Genomic DNA, 24,023 nt, shown 5'->3' on the forward strand with positions numbered 1-24,023 from the left:
TTCTGCCTTTTCCTCAGGGTCCTGGGCTGGATCCTGCACAGGCTATAGGGAGAGAGGCCAGGAGGGGAGGTCTCCTGCGGGAGGACACGGGTAAGGCCCGGATCTGCTTGACCTGCCCTTTCCTGTTTCCCCTCAGGCCTGGCCAAGCCCATTGGTCTGGTGGAGGGCCCAGGGGGCCTGGGCCAGGGCGGCGTGGCCGCCACACTGCGGGACGACAGCCAGGAGACAGAGGGCAAGTTCGAGGAGTACGGCTACAATGCGCAGCTCAGCGACCGCATCTCCCTGGACAGGAGCATCCCCGACTACAGGCCCAAAAAGTGAGTGTGCGCCCCAGGCACCTCCAGGCAGCCCGGAGTCCAGGCCCAGCACTCTGGCAAGCTGTGGGCTCCGGGAAAGACAGATGTCAGCCGCTGAGAGAGAAGAGTGAGGGCCTGGGCTCTCCTCTGCATTGGGGATCTCTCCCTCTCTCTCTGTCTCCGTCTCTCTCGGTCTCTCTCTCTCTGTCTCTGTGTGTTTTTCTCTGTCTCTTCCTCTGTCTCTCTGTGTCTCTCTCTGTCTCTTTCTTTGTGTCTCTCTCTGTCTCTCTGTGTGTCTCTCTGTCTCTCCCTCTGTCTCTCTCTGTCTCTCTGTGTGTCTCTCTCTCTCTGTCTGGGTTCTTTGCTCTCCGGCTGTGACATCCTCTGCAGGTGCCCAGCTGCAGGACTGAGGCCTCCTCTCTTTTGACGTGGACGTTTGCACGTCTGAGAAGGTGGGGCTGCGCCTTTGCTGAACCAGAGCTGCTGCCACTGACACAAGTAACACGAGCTCGGGGCACCAGGCTCTGCCACGCATGTTTGTACCACTGGCTGCCATTCAGTCCCTGCCACAGTGGGTTTAGACTTTGTTTAAAATCAGTGTCGCCCGTGTCTCAGAGGCATTTGTCATTTCCATTGGTGGGCCTGTAAGCCTCTTGTCCCATGGCCCAGAGCCATGGGATGGGATTAATCAGGAGGGTCAAATCTCTCCTCACTGGGCCTTCCTGTCACTGAGGACGGAGACCTGGTCTCTGAGCATTACATGCTGTTCTAGAAGCTCACCAGGGTTCCTTGACGGACATGAACTTGAACAAATGCCATGTTACGTGGATGTCATAAATACGGTTCAGCCAAGCATGGCATCTGGGCCGTAGGATGAATGACAAGCTGGGCTGGGCTCCCCTCAGGGCTCTGTCTGCAAAAACCCAGTAGGTGACAGGGCTGAACAGGAGGAGCTTCCGTAGCACCTTCCTGCAGGAGCCTGGGTTCAGGGCCAGCAGCCGCGGTCAAAGCTACGACGTGTGAGGGGTGGCGGGCGGCCACTGGGCTGCACTTGCAGGTCGCCTAGAGCAAGCTTGCAGGACAGGCAGCGGAGAGGGGTCCACTTTTAGCTCCCATGCTGGTCCTCCTGTCACTCGCCAGTGGACCCTGAGACAAAGATGCCCATGCAAGGAGCTTGTGTGGGGGGTGGGGGCCGCAAGAAGGAGGAGGAAGCACAGACAGGTGCCTCGTCAGTGCGGGTGCAGGGCAGCCACAGGTTCCAGCGCCTTGGCTACATCCAGCACTGGATCAATCACATTATTTTATTTTCGTTCCATTTGTTCTCGCAGTTACCATGATTTAGCCCAAGTAATGCCAGCTTTCCACTTGCAGTGATGAAACGAAGATTCCACTTTGAACTAAAATGCGTTTACATTTAGAACAGGTCAATTTAAGGAAATGCACAAGGCAAATAAAACAGCAGGGGAGCCTTGATGTGACAGTGGTCACAGACATGGGGATCTGATGGCTTGGGTCTGGGAAGCACGTCATCTGTGTTAGCCAGGCCTGTGCACAGAGCAGGGGTAGCATGAGTGTGTGCTGATTTTTTATCGCTCCTTCAGTGTGTCCTGAATTTTGGAGGATGAACTGGAGAAGTCACCTGTCAGGATTCACATAGCTGTGGGCCACAGGCTTCCAGGAAATGGGGTGTGGTTGGAGGACGCCCAAGACGAACCTCAAGCTCAATAATTTTCTAGAAGAACTCACAGAACTCAGAAAGCTGTTGTGCTCAGGGTTGTGACTACAGCAGTGAAAGGGCACAGATGAAGCCAGCACAGGGAAGAAACGCACGGGGCAAGGTCCAGGAGGGACCAGGCGTGCGCTTCTGGGCAGCCCCTCCCAGGGGTCTCATGGACAGCACTTGGTTCTCCCAGCACCAACCTGTGACAGTGACATGTGCCAAGTGCTGCCACCCAGGGAGGCTCACCCAGGCCTTGGCGTCCAGTTTTTATTGCTGTTGGTCACATGGCAGTGGCTAACCACTCATGTGGCTGACCTTAGTCTCCAGTCCTTACAGAGGTCATGGGGATACCCCATGGCTCAAAGCCCCACCATAAATCTCACGTAGCATAGACTGTCTAGGCCCAAATAAACAAGGGCAGTCCTGTCAGGCAGGGCCTTCCAGGGCACAGGGATCACCCCCAGGAGCTGGCAGGGGCCAAGCCTTTAATGTGCAGGTGTAGATGAGCCCCGCCTGGGGCTGGCCCTTCCATGCACACGTGGCAACAGCATACACAGAGCACCCCAGCAGATGCGGCAGGAAGGAGGCTCTGAGCTCCCCACCCAGTGCCCACCTTGCCTGTCAACCAAGAGGGGCTTCTGGCCCTCAGGAACGGATTGGAAGCAGCAGGGGAGATGGGATCTGTTCTCCCAGCCTGTATGCCTTACCTCACAGCTCTCATCGTAGGAAGAAAGTTCCCAAATAACTTCACCATGTTAGTGTTTCTGGAGAACCCTCTGGAGGCTTCTCAGCCTGACCTTGGTCCTGTCAGTAGGCGAAGGGGGCTCTGAGTCAGGACTGGATTACGGTTGGGGCTCAGCCTCCACAAGACCCTCTGAATCCCCCTGCGTCTGGTTTTCTAAAGGTCAGGCAGGTAGACCTTTACTGCTGACACACTGCCCAGTCCTGGGCTGAGTGAGGGTCTCCCAATGACCCCTCTCTCTGCCTCTCCCCATATCAGAGCAGTAGCTTTTCTGGAATAGATGTGAGTCTGTGTGAACAGATGGCTGTTTGCCTCCCAAAGTAGATCCTCTCTTGGGGCAACAACTCTCAGGCTCCCCGTGGGAAACCCCATCCCCACTCTGACCCATTTTCAGCCCCAGCTGCAGGGGCAGGTCACATGACCCAGGTCTAAGCCAATCAGAGCATTCTGGTCCACCAGCCGCCATGATTGGCTCAGGGCTGGTCATATGGTATAAGCCAGTACAGTCAGGATGAATCTTGGAATTAGCATGAGGCTATTGAGAAAAAAAGCCAGGTCTCTTCCCACAAGGTAAAGCATCAAGGATGGGAGCTGGGGCAGCTGCAGCCATCTGAGCATCAAGAGGGGGAGCTTGGGGCTTCCAGGCCCACCATAAAACCCAAGGAAAATCCACTGCAGTAGAGGGAAGAACTGAGTTCCAGTGTCAGAGTATGAACACCTGGATCCAGCTGTTCCTGAAGCTTGCAATAAATTAACACATGTATTCACATAAACACATGCACACACATATTTTTAACTTTTTGCTTAAGCAAATTTGAATTGAGTTCTCTGTTGATTAAAGCTGAAAGGGTTCCATCTGGCCTGCCTGGCATGAGACTGCACAACCTCACATCCTCAGAGACATTTCCCACCCCAGGTCTTGCTGGGCCAGGGGTTTGTCTGCACACTAAGAGCTCCTCTTGCTTTCCCTTTGAGGATTCAGCTCCATCCTCCTTCCCTCGGGGTGCCTCCCCTTGTAAGAAACTCAGTCTGCCAAAATAAAATCTGACAAAAGTGGTCAATTCCAGCTGTCATTCTTATGTCTCAAAATAAGAAATCAGAACAAATTTTGAAAGAGCTTGCATTTACAATGTGCCTTCACTGATAGAAACTTGAAACTGTGATTTGAAGGGACACAGCTCTCTGTGTACCTGCATTAGAGAATGTGGGTTTTATTTAGTTATTTACATGTTTATTTATATCCCATTTCTTTCCACACAAAAAAAGAGTAGGCTTTGACACCAACGAAATGCACAGATACTCACTCCCCCCCCCCCACACACACACTGGCAATATGGATAATAAGCCAGAAATAGGAAGCCTCCCAGGCTCTTCCTAGCACCTTTCCCAAGCTCTCTCCTGGTCCAGAGCTTCCCTCACACCCAGTGGATGAATCATGGCAAATTATTCATGTGCAGTGACAGGAAACTGAAAGACAGGGTTTCAGGCATGGCTTGATCTAGGGGACAATGCTATCAGCCATCAGTTCTGCTGCTTTCAAGTTGGCCCCTGTATCAGTCAGGATCCTGGCAGGAAACTCATAACATACTCAAGTGGGAATGGGCAGAATACAGGAAAACCAGAAGAGATGTTGAGGCACCAGGAAGTAGCAATAGTAGGGAGCTCTTCTATCCAAGGCCTGATGGGACAGGAGCAGAAATAGTATCACAGGGGCCCAGCAAGAGCTGGAGCTATCTTAGGTAGGGACATGTGGCAGGGATGGTACTTTCAGAGAGAAGAAACCACTGCCAAGTCTGTGGGAAGGTAGGGAGGGGAGGGGGGAAATCCCTCTCTCCTCCCACCCTTCAGTTCCAACTGCTGCCTTGCCTGGACTGAGTTCAGCAGAAGCCAGAGGGCAGGGGAGCCTGGGGCAAGCAGTTTCTAGAAGTCAGCCTGAAGGGCACAGCACGGGGCCAGGAAGAACAGAGAATGGACCTGGGGAAGGGACGGCCAGCAGAGGAACCAGCCCAGCTTCATTCCCAGACTCAACGTGGTGGCACCAAGCCTGCCGCTGTCACAGCTGATAGACTCAGATTTAGCAGAAAGGAGAAGCAGCCTCTCAGCAACAATTCAAGCAAGTCTCAGGCATGACTTTCATTGGTCCACGTTGGGTCATGTGCCCATCTGGGAACAAATCACAGTCAGAAGCCTAGAGAATAGAGTTCACTGATTGGTCAAGTCTAGGTCACACACTTCCCTTGGAAAATAAAGATAAGGTCAGCATCATCCAGGGGCTGGGGTGGGGGCAGGGGGTGCAGACCCCCCATAGAAACCACAGAGCTGGCCTCATTGGCCCTGCTGTCCTGCACACAGACCTCTGTGGTCACACTCTGGATGCCGTGGCTCCCCTGACAGTGGCCTCAGAAGGCTGAGTCCTACCAGGGTGGTCTGGGTGATGAGGCTGAGGACCCCCCTGGTAGTTCCTGGTGCCTGCACCAGGGAGCAGTGACATTTTCTGTGATGTGTCAGGGCAGAGTTGGGAACTTGGGGGTACCAAGTAGAAGTAGAAAGAAGTGACCTTGGAAACTGAGTCTGCGTCTCCCTGACCTCATGTACAGCTGCTGTCATGGCAGCTCCAGTCTCGCCGGGCAAAAGGAGGTGTCCTTTCCCCACCTGAGCCTGAGCTGTGTGTGTTGTGGAAACAACCTTTGGAAGAGCAAATGCGTTAGTGTTGGAAGCAGTCATGTCATCTGTCCCATGATCGAAGAGCCAACAGACAGAGGGTGAAGGCCAAAGCGAGTTCTCCCAGCTCTTTAAACCAGTGGGGCAAGAAAAGAACAGCAGGAAGGAGGCAGTGTCCCATCCTCAGGGTGGGGAGTGATTCAACCTCTTGATCATCTTGGGGGGCTGAATAATAAGACATAAAAAACTGTCTCTACTGAAAAAGGGAATTTGTTGGCTCAGGCAACTGAAAGGTAGGGTTTCAGGCATGGCTTGATCTAGGAGATGATCCTATTGGGTTTTTAGAAAGTCCTGAGTTACTGACCCATAGATGTTCGGGATGTGGGAGTGCAGGTCTGGAGCAGTTTCTGGAGGGCCACATTGGAACCAGCTCTGGGGACGGCTGTACCAGCTCAGGGTCCCCCCCGCCAAGTCAGGGGCTGTGGGTGTACAGACTATACCCCCAGGTTTTGTATTCTAATATTCTGGTATGCTGTGCTATTTTAAGTCCCAAAATAGCTGGTATTTTTGATGCCTAATTCTGCTCTTTTCGATATTTTTTTTAAAGCTCTGAAGTCTGAATTATTTAAATCCCAAGAAATACCCGGAGAATTGGATGCTGCATTCAAATTCTGTATAGAACAAAGGGATAGAAAGGGTCTTGACCACTTTCATTCTCATTTGCAGTTCTCTGGGGAGCCCTCTGGGAGAGAGCAGCTTAGTGCGTGGTGGTTGTTCTCTGGTGTTTCCCCCAGAGCCAGCAGGGGTCCTGATGGGTGGGCTTAGAATGGGGGAGAGGGAATCAAGAAAAACCAGGGGTGTGTGTATGTGTTGGGAGATGAGGGAAGGAGGGAAGGAGGTGGAGGAGGTACTCAGAGCAGCTCGCAGCCACCTGCAACTGGCCCCCACTCCCCTCCTGGATAATTCATGTCAACCAGGACATCCCTCCTCATCCTACCTGGGGAGGCCCTAAGCCAAAGAGCAAGGGGTCCTCAGGATTCCGGGACCAAAACTCTCCCAGGTGGGAGACATCCAAGGACAAAGTGTCATCAGAACATTGTCATTGCTCACGGTGACTTGGGGCACCCATTCTCAGCAACCCGTTTTATGGTCAAAGACACCAAGGGTCAGGAGATTGGGACCCTTGCCTCAGGCCACCCAGCCAGAACATGAACCTGGCCCTTGTGGCTCTTGACCACAAAACTTTACTGCCTCCACAGAGAAAAACAAGGAAATAGAACTGATTCAGGATTGCATGAAATGAACCCTGAAATGTTGGTCTAGCATTGTGCCCACTCTGTGGGCTTCCCAGATATCTTCCTGTCTGCTCCCAGGGCCTGGACACATGCTCAAGGCCCGTCACTGAGCCTGACCCTGCCTCTCACACTGGACACTGGTGGCCCCGGTTTGGCCAAGGAGGGAGGGTCAGGTTTCAGAAGCTCCTGGGCCCTCGCATCTGTCGCCTTCATCCATGTGTTCTCAGAGTACTGGCTGAACAACACAAGAGCTCTGGGGTCACAAATTGCCCTCAGTTACGACCACGGTGGTTCCAGCAATGCATTTCACTGATGTCCCCCTGACAGCCCTGGCAGGCCCTGTGAGTCTGAAGCTGTCTTACCGACGCCACTGATTTAATGCAGGTCAGAGAGGTTGTGGCACTGAGCAGGGGGGCAGCCCCAGCTCCTTCTCAAATAGGCACGGTCAAGGGCCTCGTGAATGCGATGCTGTGAGCATGGGGATGGGGGGAGGGTGGCGGGTGTCCCCTACCCAGTCCCCCACCTTTTGGCTGCAGAACCCTAGGTTTTTCTGGGAGCCTTCTCTCTCCCCCATCCAGCTCTGTGTGGTCTGGGGCTAACTCTATGTCAGGGTGAGGTATGTGACCCGGGCCTGGCCATTCGGAGTACAGGGATGAATTCCAGCATGGACACATGACCCAAGCCAGCCAGGGACAATGCTCCAGGAACATTTCTGGGACTGTTGAAGAGTAAAAGACTTGCTGATTTTTAGATGGTTCACTGGACATCTTAGTCCATTTGGGCTGCCATAAAACAGTACCACAGCCTGGGTGGTTTATAAACAAACAGCAGACATTTATTTCTCACAGTTTGGAAAGTCTGAGATCAGGGTGCTGGCATGGTGGGGCTTTGGTGGGGGCCCTCGCCCAGGTTGTAAATAGCTATTTTCTCATTGTGTCCTCATGTGGTGGAAGGGGCAAGGGAGCTCTCTGGGGTCTCTTTTAGGAGGGCACTGATCCTTTTCATGAGTCTCCACCCTGATGACCTAATCACCTCCCAAAGACCCCACCTCCTAATGCCATCACATTGAGGGTCAAGGATTCGACAAATTGATTTTTGGGGGGGACACAAACATTCAGACCACCATCATGAGACTTCTGAGGAATGTGGAGAAGGCCTGGGTGAGAAGGCAGCCCCCCAGAGGAAGCAAGGCAGAGACACTGGGACAGCCATGCTCCTGACAACGTATTTGAGTCACTGGATCCAGTGAAGCCAGAAGCTTCTCCCTAGACCTGGCAGTTTTGTGAGCCAAAATGCTTCTTTTGTATTTCACCAGTTTGAGTTGGATTTCAGGATGCTGACCAGCAGAGGCACAGCAGGCAGGGGCAGGTGATGGAAGGGAGAGTCAGGATCTGTGCTGAGGGTAGGGGGCCACGGGGGGCGCCCCTAGCTGGAGTCCAGGCTGAAGCCCAAGGTGCCAGATGCTAGTTACACTTGCCTGTGCTGTTGCCAGCATGGGTTGGGGCACAGCTCACTCCTTCCCACCTGAAGAACTGGACTAAAAAGCTGCTCAATGAAACTTCCTGTGCCTGGAAATCTGGAGTGGAGTCAGCACACTTTCTCTGCAAAGGGCCTGACCACAAACATTCCAGGCTCTCGGGCCATGTGGTCTCTGTGCAGCTACTCAACTCTGTCACTGTGGCATAAAAGCAGTGACAGTCAATGCATACACAAGTTGGTGTGGCTGTGATCCAATAAAACTAAATTTATAGAAATAGGTGGCAGGCTGGACATAGCCCAGGAGCCTTAGCTTGCTGGCTGTCTCCTGTTCTATAGCATGCCTTTTTTTAGAACCTTACCTTCTTCACAGAACTCAGTGTGGCAGATGGTTGCATTTTACAACAATAGATACAAAAATGTCTCTTCTAGAATCTTGCCCCACCCCCATCAAGAGGTGGAGTTTGCATCCCTGCCCTTGGAATGGGGTGGGCTTTTGTGGCTGGTCGTCCAAGAGAAGAAGGCGAAAGTGAGTGTGAGATTTCCAGGTGTGGCGCATGGTCCGCCGTGGAAGTGGTCCAACTGTCCTGAAGCCACCACGCCGAGGAAGCCCAATGGCGTCCACACAGAGAGTCCACATGGACAGGCCCAGAGGCTGCTCTAGCCCCTGTGGCTCATTTTCAGCCTCCTGACCCAGACCCACCCCACAGAGGCCTTCCCAAATTCCCAACCTCCAGGAACCACAGAAGAAAAGGAAACAGTGGTGGTTGTGCGGAGCTGCCGAGTCGCAGGCTGGTTGGGCAGCCGTCAATGACTGGGACACCCGGCGAGGAGAACCCAGGGCTGCAAGATTCTGACGTGAGGGTTTGCAATAATGACGGGTGTCTCTGCGATTTGTCTGCTCTGCAAATAGCAGCAACAGCTCCGCATTGTCACACTTCGGCCATCGTGCCTGGCACTTAGTAGGCTCCCAGCAGATGTTTGTGGATGATTAAATGAATAGATAAATTAATGCAAGCTCACTCTATGCCCATTTGAAACTCTCAGATTCTGATTCCCTGAATGACTTTACTCCCCACAAAGGCTATGCCTCCAATCAGAAACTGCCCAATGGCTTGGACAGACAGGGCTGGTTGTTAGAAACACACATAAGATGTAGGAGTGCCTGTGTGCATGTGTGCATGTGTGTGCGTGTGTTCCAGCATCAACGGGCATTTCCATCTGCTCTCAAACATCCTCACTACCTTCTTCCCATTAGATACATTATTGATTTCCCTTTGTCTAGAGGTAGAGAGCTTTTCTAATTAAGCAGTGGCTTTAATTATGCCACAAAGCACATAACATAGATCTTGATTATAAAGACTGGCCCATGGGATAATGAAAGGAAGGCTGGCAAACCCAAATTAAACAGGATCATAAAAATGAATGACCTTATCCGAGAAGCCGTCCTACATTCCGGTGTGGTAATATCCCCCCTGATACATGTTTGCAAAGTCTTCATGCATATTAATTGTTTAAGCTGCGAACAGCTTGGCTGTCAACTCTAATAAGTGCAGATTTAGTGGATGGTGAATTTGAGAAGCTGGGAACAGGTACCTCGTGCCCAATTCAGGTTCCCGATGAAGCTTCTCCATCCAACACCTCTTGCATCTCAGCTCTGCAATAGGAAGGCAGGTGTCTCAAACATCGTAGGGGACCAGCATGAAACCGTGCTGTGTTATGTGGCTTGTTCTGCAAGCAAGGTACCTGGTACTGGATCTTGACCGAGCAGTGGGCTTCTCACCAGTTGAGTCCCTTCCCTTCCCACACAGCTTACTCTGCCCAGGCCCCGGGGGCTGTGTGTCTGTGCCTTGGAGGGAAATATCTCGGTGGGGGCCCCTCCGGTGAGGCTGCTCTCCCAGTTCTGGGGTGGTCTTTGAGCGGGAACAAACTCCCTCTGGGCTGTCTCTGCCTTTGAAATAGGCTCTGGGAGCCCCTTTAGGGCGAGACTTGCCCTTGCTGCAGCAGTCAGGGGCAGACAGAAGCTGATCTGCAGGGTGCCGAGCCTCTGCCCAGGCTTCCCTCCAGATGTGCTGGGATTGCTGAGGCATGGCCACTTCATACGGGCCGGCCCTGGTCCTTGGAGCAGGAGGAGCTGGACACAGACTCTGAATTGAATGTAAAAATGCCTGAGGTCTTCACAGGCCTGGGGTCGCTGGGACTCCCAGGTGGTCCTGCTGGGGATCCTCGGGGCTGATGGCAGGGGAGGCACCAACAGATGACACCCTGAGCAGAGCTGGGTCCTGGTGACACGTGACACGTCACTGGACCTCTGGAGGATCTGCCGGCACAGGGGCCAGCAGCCCCGTGGGCTGTCCGAGGAGTGTCCCTTCTGTGCGCTGCCTGGAGGAGCAGGAGGACTTGGGCCCTGCAGACCACACCCCAGGTCTCATGGTCCCACAGAAGCATGGACACTCCAGACAGCCTGGGGACTCCCAGCAGCGTTGTCCCCTATCCCCTGAGGAAGGTGTTGGCAGCCACCCCTGCAGCTCTGAGGGCAGGGAGCCAGCTCTGCTCCAGACAGCCAGATTCATCAGTGCAGTTGGCGGTGACCTCATAACCCTGAGAGATTGTTCTCTGTGTGAGGGTATGTGTGTGTGTGTGTGTGTGTGTGTGTGTGCGCGCGCGCGCGCGCATGTGCATGCGCACACAAGCGTTCACGTGTCTTGTTCCTGATGTGTGGGTCTGTGAGCACCTGTGAGCATGTGTGTGTCTGTCTGTGTGTCCAAGGGTCATGTGTGTGCCGTACCTCTGTGAATGTGTCTGAGGTGAGTCTGTGTCCCCCACAAGTGAGTCTGACTTAGTGTGTCTGGGTCGCGTGTCTCTGTGAAGATGAGTTTGGACAGCCGGGAGGCGGGGCAGCAGCCTCGCTGAGGGTTCTGTGCTTGCTCCAATGTTTCTGCGAGGGCTGGTGCCACACAGCCGGCAGGCACTGCCGTCAGGAAGACATCCACAAAGCATGTCGCAGCAGCAACTTCCCAGTGACTGTCTTCCAAGAACCCTCTCCAGTAGCTATTCCCAGAAACATCCATCACAGAGCGACTTCCTGGGTCTGCGTTGGAACCCGGCTGCCTTCTCTGTCAGGAGACGTGTGTGACCTGTTGCCACGATGTGGAGCCCGCCACCCCTGGGAGGACCCCGCCACCTCATTTCCCTCCATCCTGTGCTGATCTCTCCAGGGCACAAAGGGCGTCCCCATAAATTTCTGTTAGTTTTGCGGTGTTGCCCTGTGTCCTGTGACCAAGACCTCGGAAACGGCATTCAAAAGCCGAGTAAGCGTTTCTGCTCCTCTGTGGTTTTATTAATCCTCTCAGAAAGGTCTCTGTGGTTGAGGATCTCCTGCCTCCCTGGCCCTGAGCTGGAATCTCTGGAATCCCTATGGGAGGGCCCATCCCATCCTGACTGCACCCTTCTCTGCCCCTTCCCCACCCAAGCATTCCTCTAGCTGCTCTGCAGGGAACACTGCCATGTGCCCAGCCCCAAATGGGGACACTGTGTGTCCATGGCATAGACGGACCAGACCAGGCTTTGGGACGTGAACCCAGTCAGTTACTGTGGCTGCTTAATGATTACCCTCCAATCGGCTGCATTTTGACCATGCTAACGCTCAGGGACACAGAGGACGTGAGTTCAGACAGGGTGCGGAGGGAAAGCACAGAGTCATTTGGGGAGATGCAACAGTGACGTCATGCTCATCTGGCAGCAGCGTTGCCCTCCAGGTGCCTGCACAGCCACTGCATGGACTGGGCATCCTCATAGCACAACGTCTCTGTGGACAAGGCAGGCTTGTTGCCCTTTAGGACTCAGCCTGGATGTCGTGCAGCACTGTGCCTGCTGCGTTCCTTTGGTGGAAGGTGCCAGAAGCCCTCTGAGATTCAAGGGCAGGGTGGCCTGACCCCGGGGTAGAAGAGTGTGTAAGATGTGGCTATTGTAACCAACCTATTTCAGACCATTGTGTGCGATGTCTGGGGGACAAGGGCTGATGAAGTTCTGACGGAGGACTGGGATTTCCCCCTAAAGAGAATAGATGTCTGCATCAATGAGAATTCTTTCAAATGAAAAAACAACACAATCAACCACTTGTTTAGAAATGGCTGCAGCAATAAAGGGATCGTGGTCTCAGACAAGAAGAAGTTGGAGGCAAAGAGGACCCATGGAGGTTCACCTGTGGCTCGATGATGTCACCAGGACCTAGGTTCTTTCTGTCTCTCTGATCTGCCACACCCAGTACACTAGGCTTGTCTCCTCATGGTCACAACATGGCTGCTGAAGCTCCCAGCATCACATCCTCCCATGCCAGATTTCCAGAAGGCTAGAATAAAATGTCCTGCATTCTGCCCCTCTTCAAGAGTAGAGAAAACTTTCCCAGAAGCCCCCAGCAGAGCCCCCTCCTCCATGACTCATGGGCCCAGTTCCTACACCAACCTCTGCCATGGAAGTGCCAGGATTGGTTTCCACCAATTAAGACTTACCCACTGGGGCTGGAGAGGAGCCTAGATTCTGAAGCCCAAAAACTAAACAAAATTGGGTTCAGTTGGGAGGAAAAGCAAACAGGGGAGATGGCCACTGGGTAGAGTTGGGTTATCATTGCTGTGTAACGAAATGCCCCAAAACATAGCAGCATGAGAGGACACCCTCATTTTATTTTGATCCCTCCTGGTTCTGGAGGTTGTCAGGGCCGGGCAGGCAGCTCCCACATGGGGTCTCTTGTGCATTTGAAGGTGGTGCCCGGGATGGGAATCATCCAAAGATCAGACAGTGGGGAAGGACCAGCAGGGGCTCCTCGGGCATCCCGTCCCTCTGTGGTCTTTCTGCGTGGTCTGTCCAGCAGGTGGCTTCAGTGGAGCCAGTTTCTTAGATCTGAACTCAGGCCTCCGAGAGAGAGCTGGGCAGAAGCCACCTGCCTTCCGCACAACCTCAGAGGTCTGCAGCATCACTTGTGCTGCATTCTGTTCGTGGGGCTGGCACCAGGCTCTGCCCAGCTGTAAGGGAAGAGGCTGCGGATGCCACCCCTGGGGAGGTGGGAGCATCTGGAAGAGCAGGGGTATCAGAAAGGTTGTGTAGCCAGTTTAGGAAATATGCTGGGGGAGGACATGCGGTTGAGAGGGGGCCTGTCCTTCTCTGTGATGCTGGATGGGTCTGCCCCATTGCAGCCTGCGGGAAGCGTTGGCTCTGCTGTGGATGACAAGCTGTTCCTGCTGGGCCTGTCTGGAATGATGGAGGAAGTGGCCGGAGAGAGGTCCCAGGAGGGCCTGGGGTGGCGCTGAGCCCGGGCAGCCCCAAGAGGTGTCCAGGGTGGTCTTCCAGCCTCACCTGCAGTCCTCAGCAAGGCTGCGTCACCATGCAGGCCAGGCTCGGCTGCTGGGAGGTAGGGCCACAGCGAGTGGACAGTTGGCTCTGCCCCATGCGGCTTTCGTGCGTCCTTAACTCCTTGTTTTTTGTTTTGGACCTTGGAGACATGGGATGGGACCGATGTCAAACCTTGTTCATGACACACCTTGTTGTTGGCCCTTTCATAACCACATTTGTTTATGCACTTAGTTTCAATAATAAAATAAGCACCTGGATCCTGGATGGGCTCCTGGGACAGAAAGAGTATATTAGGGAACGAGAAGGTGTTCGTTGGTAGTGGCTAGTGCTGTCCCCTGGCAGGAGACGTTGACCACAGGGAAGTAGAGCACAGCCTCACAGCTTTTCTATAGTCCCAAACTACTCTAAAATTAAAAGTTCCAATGTGGGAACCAAAATAAATAAATTTTTTAAAAGTTTATTTCTTAAATGTGAAGGAAGATACTCTCCAAAGAAGATTTCAGTCTTGTTGAGGAAACAAGCCTTCGATACACCCAGCAATGAAGTAGAGTGGAGCAAAATCCACACCTGCCATTATGAACAGAGGAAGCGGGTGTCTGGCGGAGGGCCTGGATCAGAGGTGCCAGTCTCACAGCGGACATACGTGGAGTGGAGGCGACCCTAGGCTCGCAGGCGGAGGCTGGACAGAGCGCAAAAGGCTTCCTCTCCTGGAGCTGTGTCTGTCTGTGCATCTGCCTGTGAGCCCCAGAAAGCCGGGGCTCAGCTCCTCCTCAGTGCCCCTGTGTTGTGTCCTTTGTCTGCCAAGGGGCCAGCAGTTGACCTCCCCTCCCCTCCAGGAGGCTGAGGTCCTACCTGGGATTCTCTGTGTCCTGGCTGAGGACAGGTTAGGGTGAAGCACTGGCTTCGTCTCCACTGGCAGTGCCAAGACAAGCCCCGCTTTCCTGGACAGGACTTCTGGAGCCACAACTATTCTGTGACAGCCACGGCCACAGTCAGATCATTACGTTTGGGCCCACAGAGATGCTTACTGCTCAGGCTGAGCATTTGGGGGCAGCTGACTGGCAGGAATCCTCATGACGGCGTCCTCAGTCCTTATGTGATATGCATTTAATTTGCCCAAAAGAAATTCACCTGAGCTGGATTGGGACTCCTTCGATTGCAAGTGACAGTAAACCCATCTCCCACTGGCTTAAGCCAGAAAGAGAGACAGAGAGATAGATAAAGAGGGAATGTGCTGTTCCCACAACTACAAAGTCCAGAGGAAGTGCTGGCTTCAGGCTAGCAGGACTCAGGGCTCAGATGGTGCCATCTGGACCCAGTGTCTGGCCATCTCTCACTCTGCTGCAGCCTTGTTGGCTTAGCCTGAGCCTCCACTGCCTGCAAGATGGCTGCAGCCACTCTGGCCTCATGTCCTCTCTCCCTGGAACCAGCCTCTCCCTCCATGGCTCTGATTGAGCTGTGTGTCCATCCCTGAGCTTATTGCTGTGCTGACTGGCTCAGACCTAGTCACGTGCCCACCTCTGCATCCAGGGAACAGAATTCCACCCAGCTACTTGGAGACTGACCGAGGGGAGTGAGCCCCAAATTTATGGGGAGGAGGAGAACAGGGGCTCAGCAGGACAGCAGCAAGAGTCCAGAGCACTGGGACCAGGAAGGTCAGGACTCTGTCACTGGTGTTCCCTTTTCAGGGGAAGGAGGGATGTTGAGAGGTTCACCCTTTAACACATCACACCCTGCACATCAGGCTGAGTGCAAGGGGAGGATGAGGTTGGAGCCCTCCATGGGGCTGGATCCCAGGGCTTGGACCAGGGCTTCTCCATGTGGGCATTTTCACACCCAGGGGACATTCAATGATGTCTGGTGACATTCTGGATGGTCACGTGTGGGAGGAGGCCAGACATGTTTCTCCACACTGTGTAGTACCAGGACAGCCCCCACGCAGGCAATGCTCACGGTGCTGGGGTTGAGAAACCCCAATTGGGATGGATTAGCAGTGTGTTGGTGACAACTGGAGAGTTCCCCAAATAAGCCACATGCCCCAGTGATGGGGACAGACCCTTCTGTCAGGAGCCTGCAGTGAGTACATGCATATATATGCCCATGCATGTGCGTGTGTGGCAGTGTATCTTCAAATTTACCTCGAGCCTGAAATTTAGACTTTGACGTTACCTTCAAACAAAATCATTCACAGAGATTCACCAACAGGTCTGATGGCTTTAAACGGGTGCCTCTCCTGACCACCTTCCATTCTGCCATAAACTATGATGAGGCTGTGCACACACATGCCAGGTCCTGCCCTCAGCGGGGAGGGCAGAGCAGAGACCAGAAAGCAAACCAGGCTGTGAGCCTGTGGTGCTGCGGACCCTGAGGAAAACAAGGTAGGGAAGCTGGAGCTCGGGGAGTCGTGTGGCCATCCAGGCAGGGGAGGGTGTACAAAGGCCGTGGGGCAGGAGCAGGTCTGGTGCATATGCGGCAGAGCCAGGAGGCCTCATGGTGCTGTGGAAAGAGCAGGGCCTAGCTCGCATAACCCTGCAGACTTAGACCTTTCTCTGGGGGTGGAGGGCCTGGAAGCCACGTGAGGAAAGTGCATCCAGGAGGAAGGAGCCAGATGGGTCAGATGCCACCCAGAGGTCAAGGAAGGGAGAATAGAGACTGGACATTGGACTAAGCAAATTTGAAGTCATGTGATGTTGCCAGACCAGGCAGTGGAGCAGCAGCCACTCTGGAAAGTGAGGAAGGGCCACCCTAGTTTGTTTGTCATGACAGGTGCTTGAGGGAGAGCCGGTGGGACGGTGAGTCTGGTTTTTCTTTTAACCTGTGATTGTCTCGTGAAGGGTATAAATAACTGGCCTTGAGTTTCTGAAATGGAATGTTCATCGATGGAGCTTAAACGTTCAAAGTATACCAACCACTACGCTGGTCTTCCTCTACCTGTTAAATGAACAAAGAGCCTCAGAGCTTAGAGGTGGCCAGGGTTTCCTTCTAGCCCCTGAGGCCCTAAGGGGGGGACCATCTGTGCTTCCTGGACAGGGTGATGGGTCTCGATGTCCCAGGCCCGTCCATCCCTAGCCCACGTCCCTTCCAAGGGTGGCGAGGCCTCTGCCCAGCCCTCAATCACTGCAGCTCCCGAGCTGTTCTCAGAGCAGTGATCTCGCTGAACTCTAATTCTTTCCAAACACCATAAACTTGGTTTATTTTCTATCTGACAGAAATGGTGCTATTTCAGTCCAGAGAATCCTCTGGTTCCACGTAAGCTGAGTTATTCCAGGGATTGGCGCTTAATGGTTTGCTTTTGTTCCTTCTGTCACATCAGACATGGTGAGAGCCAGGGCCACTGGTCTTTGATTCCCCACCCCAGCGAACGGGCTGCCCCACAACCATTGAAACAGGATGGGCTGATTCAGGTGCAGAAGGAAACGGGAAAAAGACGCTCCCAGCAGCATCTCCTGTCATAACAAGATCCTGGAAACCACCGCGATGTCCCTGCTAGTGGAGCAGAAGTGTGATGTGGTCATACTATGGACATGGCACCATAGCGAACGTTGTCACAGCCCACGCCGCAACACAGGTGGAATCTCAGGAACTTAATGTCAAGTGGGAAAAGCAGGATGCTGGACCGCGTGCGTGAGATACATCCTTTTGTGCCAAGCTCAAAAACACATGGCTCATGACTTGGGGTGTGCAGCTATGTAATAGAGCTGTAAAGAGGGTGGCAGAGGTGTTCAGAGAGCAGCTGCCCCTGTGGGAAGAGGGTGAGGGGCCCAGGCGGGCACACCCTAGCCAGCAGGGGGTGCGGACGCTCGTGTTCCTAAACGGGGTGTCGGGCACAGGCTTGTTATTGCTTCATTAATCGTCATATCTGTCATATGTTTGATAAATATCCTAGTCTGTCTGCTCAACACTTAATAAAAACAATTAAAGTAGAGAAGAGCATTATTTTGTAAGTCAAAGAGATTATTTGATGCAAAGTAGTGTTGGGCAAAAAATGAGCCGTATATTCTCGTATTGCACTATTTCTAATTTAAAACTTAATTTGTAAGCTACAAATGTTTTTAATGAGTGTAATTTATTAAACCTTTGTACATTAACAGAATAAAGTAACATAGGGCATTTTATCCCATGGAAAACAAAGAAAGAAAAGTCTGGAAGAAATGTGCACGGCAGCTTGCCAAGGTGCTCATTGCCTCTGCTGTGTAGCAGGAAGGCTGAAACTCATGTGGGTGCCCAAAGCGGTGGCTGGGCTGAGCACATGGTTCTCTGTCCCCCACCATAGCCTGCAGCATGACAAGGATCTAGGCCTGTATGAAACTGCCATCCTGAAAGCCAAGAAATATCTACCCCTGCCCCTCCCCCCACACCCACCCCGCCCCTCACCACTGCCCATTCCGTCCCACCATAAGGACACTCTTCCCTCAGTCCTGATGAGATCTGGGCCAGGTCCACAGTGTCCTGGTCACTCAGATGACAGAAGGTCCTCCAGTCCCTTTGGGCCCAGAAGTCTCAGTCCAGTAATTAGTATGTCCAGCCCTTAAACTAGCCCCTGCTGTGTACTAGTCCCCTGCCATGTGCTAGTCCCCGCTGTGTATTCCATTCAAAGTCAAAGCCCGCCTTCTATCTGATTTAGGACAGCTTTAAGGAGGCCACCAGCAGTGGGGAGGACTGTGGTAGGTTCCTCTCTCTCCTCTGCTCCCGACTTTCACCTGCCACCTCTGACCCCTGCAGCACTGGGAGGGGGCCAGTGAGGGTGTAGGAAAGGTCTTGTTTGACTGGTATTTCGTCTGCTGGCATCCCCGAGGCTTAGAAGATCAATGCCACTGTCTCTCTGTGCAGGAGCTGCTCTTCAGAGAACACTGATTTGCGTTATATTGTCATTTGTGTTGCAGTAGCATGTGCACATGGTACAGAGAGGGCAAACAAAGAAGAGCCCCCTCTCCACAGTTCTGATATTTCCGGTTTGGGAGCCTCCTGTGGGTCCTGCACAGCTGGCCCAGCACACACCGCAGGCTGTGTCAGTAGCTGGCACCTACCAACTCGAGACCTCCCAGGTCCCCTTATAGCATCCTTTTACAGATGCATCACTGGGCATCACGTTGAATCCAAACAGCAAGTCATGAAGCCATGACTTCTGATGACACCGTTTACATCTAGGAAGGAAAAAGCCACCTCCAAATTGCATATTCTATGGAGAGGGATCTGGAAGGACATTTGTCAAACTCATATCAGTATCACCTCTGGGGAGGAAGAAGGAGCAAGGATTGGTTGCAGTCGTCAAAGAACATTTCATTTTATCTGTCATGGTTTTATTTATTCTAAAGAAGACCATCTATTCATTTTATTGTGTAAAAAAATTTCAAAAATGGGATAAAGAAATCTGGGAGAAGCAGACAAAAGAAACATAGAAGCATGTGAAGGAATGACATACAGCATGTGTCACGGGATGGATAAAGACACGGTGGAGAGGAGGACAGTGTGCTCCCATCCAGGTTGGTTTTCTTAAATGGGCTACATGCCACTATCCTCTCTGTCTCTGTCTGTCTGTCTGTCTCTTCCTCCTTCCCTCCCTCTCTCCCTCTGTCTGTCTCTCTCTTCGTCTCTGTCTCTGCATCTCTCTCTGTCTGTCTCTCCCTCCTTCTCTGTGTCTGTATGTGGCAAAGACTGACTATTGTCTCCACCCCATCTTATCTCCATTTCTTTCTCCCTCATAGAATTCCAAAATTTAGCTTGGCCCAAGCCAGTATGAAGAATACCTTTCCTGGCATCCCTTGCAGGGACTCCTGGCCTTGGCCATGTGGTCAAGCTCTGGCCGTGTGGTCAAGTGGGACATAAGTGGACATGGAAGTGGGCTTGCGGGGACGGGCATGGCCTTCTGCTCCCCTTTCTGGCTCCCGCTGGCTGGGCCTGGAGCTGCTGTCTCAGACTTGGATGTGGACTCCGTGCTTGGCAAATGGCAAAGCAGAAGGGTCTGGGCCTCGGATCCCCGGCTCCTGGTGGCCCAGAACCACTTCTCCAAATGTTCTCAGGGGACAGAGAAAAGTGGTGGCAGCATCCAAGTCCCAGTGCACAGGTTCTGTGAAGACTGAGGCAAAACAGTCTCAGGTGATGTGGCGGCAAACACGGGCATTGCCATAATGGCGCTCGGTGATATTCGCTCTTTGGGATCCTTTAATTTTTTTTAGCTGTATGTGTACATCGTTATAATGATAATAGCTACAACAACAATATAATGCCATTCAGTGTGGCCAGAACCAATTTAACACAGAATATGAAACAGCCAAAATGTCCTGCATGAAAGGAATCTCTCAGGGCTATAGAAATCTCCAGATGCAGCTTTTTTTAAAGAAGTGGTTCTTAAGAGATCGTAAGGGAATGCTTCTCAAAAGAGAGAATTTGCTCTTAAGATTTCAGGAATATTTCCAATGTATGCTGGCCGAAAAATATATGCCCTGTGCTTTGAGAGAAGTCTGTCTCTCATCATGGTCTGCTCCTTTTTCCTTTTTAACCATCAGACATCTGGTACATTTTTCCTATTTAAGGGCCTCAGTCTCCCTGCCATGGGTTGTTTTGGGGTCAGTGGGGGGTGGTTCCTGACAACCTCTCCCCATGGCTGGCTGCCACCATAGAGGCCAGGCCTCTCTGGGCCCCTGGGAAGCCATGAGCTGTTCGAGGACTGGGACTCAGGCTCAGCCAGTCCCTGCTGGGAGCCTGAGCCTTGATCGAGCAGCTCAGTGAGAAGGGAACTTGCAGCAGTCATGTTCTCTGCAGGGCATGGCAGCTCTCGGAGCTAATGGTGGTGGGCTCCTGGCAGCCTGGCCTCAGGGAAGCCTAGGTTCTCCTGCACTACATAGGTCCTCCACCTTGAGAGTTGATACATGTCCCATTAAGAAGTAGATTAGGCAAATCAGAGGGGAAATGGGCCTTGGATGGGGGAAGGGAGTACTGACTTTATAATACGGAGATGTCCTCCAGCCCCTGCCTCCTGGCAGGGCTCATCTAGGGCATCTCAGGCAGATGGTCATCCTGAGAGCTGTGCCCACCTGCACCTGGATGTCCTGAGAGCCGTGCCCACCTCCACCAGGCTGTCATGAGAGCTGTACCCCACTTTACCCATCTGTACTCCTCAGAAAATTAGCCATTCTTCTGCCTTTCTGTTCTGCTTGGGCCCCAGAAGATTGAATGATGCTCACCTGCAGGGGTGAGGGCAGGTATCCTTTACTCCATCCACCAGTTCAAATGCTAATCTCTTCTGGAAACATCCTGACAGTCACACCCAGAAGTAACGGTTTACCAGCCTCCTGGGCACCTCTTAGAGCAGTCGAGTTAGCACGTGAAATTCACCATCACAAGGATACAAGATCGTTTCTTCCTCTGCTCTCTTCTCTCAGGAGCATTGCTTTTCCCCTGGACTCTTTTATCTGGGTGTTGTCTCCAGGTAGCACCTTGCAGAGCACACAGGTGACAGTGACCTGCCAGGTGTTGCTGACAAGCTCCTACCCCTCCTCTTCCCCACCCACCCAGAGCTCCATGAAGCCCAAGGGCTCTGCACCTGCCTTTGCCTTCAGAGGTTCTCAGTGTTTGTGTTTCAGGGAGATACTGATTTGCTTGTTTTCAGCCCTCTGGTCCCTGCAATGACAATTTAATTTCTCTCACTCATATCTGGGATGAGAAGTGTTCATTGTTTGCCAAGCTCTGTCTTTATCTGTTTCATATTTTACAGTGGACTCAGCCATAATCAAAAGATGTCTTTTCAGCACTAGATCCTATAATAGATGTGATGTGATCCTATTTCAATTTTCTAGTCCCTAAATGGCACTTATTCTTGTTAGAAGAACTAAATGAAAACAATCTCAGGAAACATATTTCATAGGAAGAATTTCTTCTGGACCATGAAGAAATAGAAAAATGGAGAAGTTATCTAGGAATACCATCGTATAGAGGTCCCTCCACGTAAGCCAAGCACTCAAACTAAGTTTATAGCACAGATAGAGCTTAAGTTACTCATGTAACTGACCTGACATAGTATAAATCTATCTAGCCTGTCCGAGTGCTGGGTTGGAAAGACCAGGCCTATTTTGTTGGCTAGAAAACCAGAAGTTGCGTCATCGGGGCCAGAATCTCACCTCAGCTCCCTGTACTGTCCCAGGTGAGCACATCACAGACGCGTTTGTATCATGATCCCTCTCTGGGGGCACAAGGCAGCCACAGTGTTGGTCCCAAATCCGTGGAACCGACACCAGCTTTCTTTGCAGTTATTTTTGGTATTTGAGCAGAAACCACATCTGTCTACTGCCCCCGACACAGCGCCCCGCCATCCTGCCTGCTCCTGTGGAGGGGCAGTGCCTGCTCCAGGATAAGACCAGCTCCTCCCCCGGGCATGGGGACCTGCACTAGCCCCTGTTCACAGGCACCCCCCAGCACCTCCCCTCTTTCTCCAACATCACAGTCCCCCTCATTACGGGGTTGTCCCCATGGATGCAAATGTGATATGACGTCTTTCACCCTGAAGATGTCACTGGGCTTCCACGCTTCTTTTCCCCACCCCTTTCTCTGGTCCACGTGGTAGAACAGCACCTCAGAAGATGCTTCTCCTACTCAGGGTATCAAACCCACCACTCATTGAAGTCAGACACGTGAAGGTCACCAGTTGTCAAATCCAGTGGCAAATTCCAGCCAGCGTCTTCCTCTGCCTCAGGGCTGTCATGGTTGGTGGCACCTGCCTCCTGACGGTAGGGCCCCACAGTCTCAATGTCCTCTGCCTCACAGACCATGGTCTCTCTTTGCCTCAAAGACGACAGTCTCCCTTCCTTCTTTAGACCTCTACATGTAGGTGCACCCCAGAGCGCAGTCCTGGCACCCCTTCTCTTCCATCTGCACATCTGTTCCATAGCTTGAAATACCTTCCCAAGCATGCAGACACTCCAAATGCATATCCAGCCCCAGCGCCAGCCTGAACTCCACGCTCAAATATCCACGCGTTTAACTCTTAAGGTAACTGCCAGATTGTGTTCCAAAGTGGCTGCACCATTTCACACCCTGACCCACAGCGCGTGTATTGTGTCTCATTTTAGCCATTCGGATAGGTGTGTGTGGTATTCCTCCGTGGCTTTGATGTGCATTTCCCTGATGACTGATGGTGTGAGCATTTTTCACATGCTTATTGGCCATTTGGATATCTTCTTTGGCAAAGTGTCTGTTCAGATATTTTCCTCATTTTGAAATTGGTTTATTTGTTTTCTTACTGTTGAGTTTTGAGAATTTTTTTATTTTTCTGGATAAAAGTCATTATCAGATATGTGCTTTGCAAATATTCTCTCCCAGGCTGCTGCAACACGTCTTTTCATTTACTTAGTTTTTTCAAAGAACAGAAGTTTTTAATTTTGATAACTAAAAATTTTAATTAAAAAAAACTATCAAAATTAAAGTCCAATTTATCTGTTTTACTTTTTTGGATCATGCTTTTGTTGTCATGCCTAAGAAATTTGTGCCTAACTGAAGGTCACAAAGATTTTCTCCTATGTTTCCTTCTGGGAATTTTAGTTTTAGGTTGTTACATTTAGGTCTATGATCCGTTTTGAGTTAATTTCCGTATATGGTGTAAGGTATGGATCAAAGTACACTTATCCACATGAGAAGTGTTTGTTGTCTGCCTGGTGTGTGTGTGCACACACATGTGTTCGTGTGCGTGTGTGTCCATGTTTGTGCGTGCACATGTGTACGTGTGGTTCAGTTCCATTCATTGAAAGATTATCTTCCTCCACATCACTGTCTTTGTGTATTTCAGTTCATCTTTCTGTCCATTCGTCTGGCTTCTCACCAGTGTCACACCATCTTGATTACCATTGCTCTAAGCTAAGTCTTAACTTTAGGTAGTGGGAGTCCTCCAACTTTGTTCTTTTTCAAGATTATTTTGGCTCTTCTAGGTTCTTTACATTTGCACATGAATTTTAGAATCAGCTGGTCAATTTCTACAAAAAAAGCAGCCTGCTGTGCTGTGATTGTGTGGAATCTCTACATCAGTTTGGGAAGAAGTGCATCTTGGCCATGTCAAGCACCACTGGGTCCTTCATTACACGTTCGTCGTGTTCGCCGTTCTGGGTGGGAGCAGGGACGTGGGCTTGCTGTGTGCTGGGGCCTGCACATCACAGGCCGGCAGATATGTCGAAGGAAACCAGAGCATGGCATCTTGATAGGCTCATCCCACTTTCATGCTTAATCTTCTCCAGTGGGTCCCCTGCTTTAAAACAAAAGCCAGCTGCCCCCATGTCCTATGGGCCTGTGAGGCCTGACCTTGCCGCCTGTCCGCCCTTGTCTCCCGCCCTGTCTCTTAGCTGGTCAATCTCTGGGGCACAGGTGTCTTAATTCTGGGACAAGCTGGCTTTTCCCACTTCCATTCCCTCTGCCTGGAGACCAACCTCCTGCTCACACGCTCGCATCCTCCTCATCGCTATGCAGGAGGGGGTGCTCAGCCGCAAATCGCTCCCAAACTT

The 24,023-nt window shown here is 52.0% G+C and overlaps 1 protein-coding gene across 1 annotated transcript in view; it reads left to right on the plus strand.

Moving 5' to 3' along the window:
* The window catches only part of GALNT9 (polypeptide N-acetylgalactosaminyltransferase 9), a 154,820-nt gene that overhangs the window by 60,058 nt on the left and 70,739 nt on the right, over positions 1 to 24,023 (plus strand). Inside the window, exon 2 of the mRNA XM_063087450.1 lies at positions 137 to 317. Coding sequence (XP_062943520.1) covers positions 137 to 317 — 181 coding nt within the window. The remainder of the gene's footprint in view (positions 1 to 136; positions 318 to 24,023) is intronic.

This window comes from Cynocephalus volans, chromosome 2 (genome assembly GCF_027409185.1).
Source record: "Cynocephalus volans isolate mCynVol1 chromosome 2, mCynVol1.pri, whole genome shotgun sequence".
Lineage (NCBI taxonomy): Eukaryota > Metazoa > Chordata > Mammalia > Dermoptera > Cynocephalidae > Cynocephalus > Cynocephalus volans.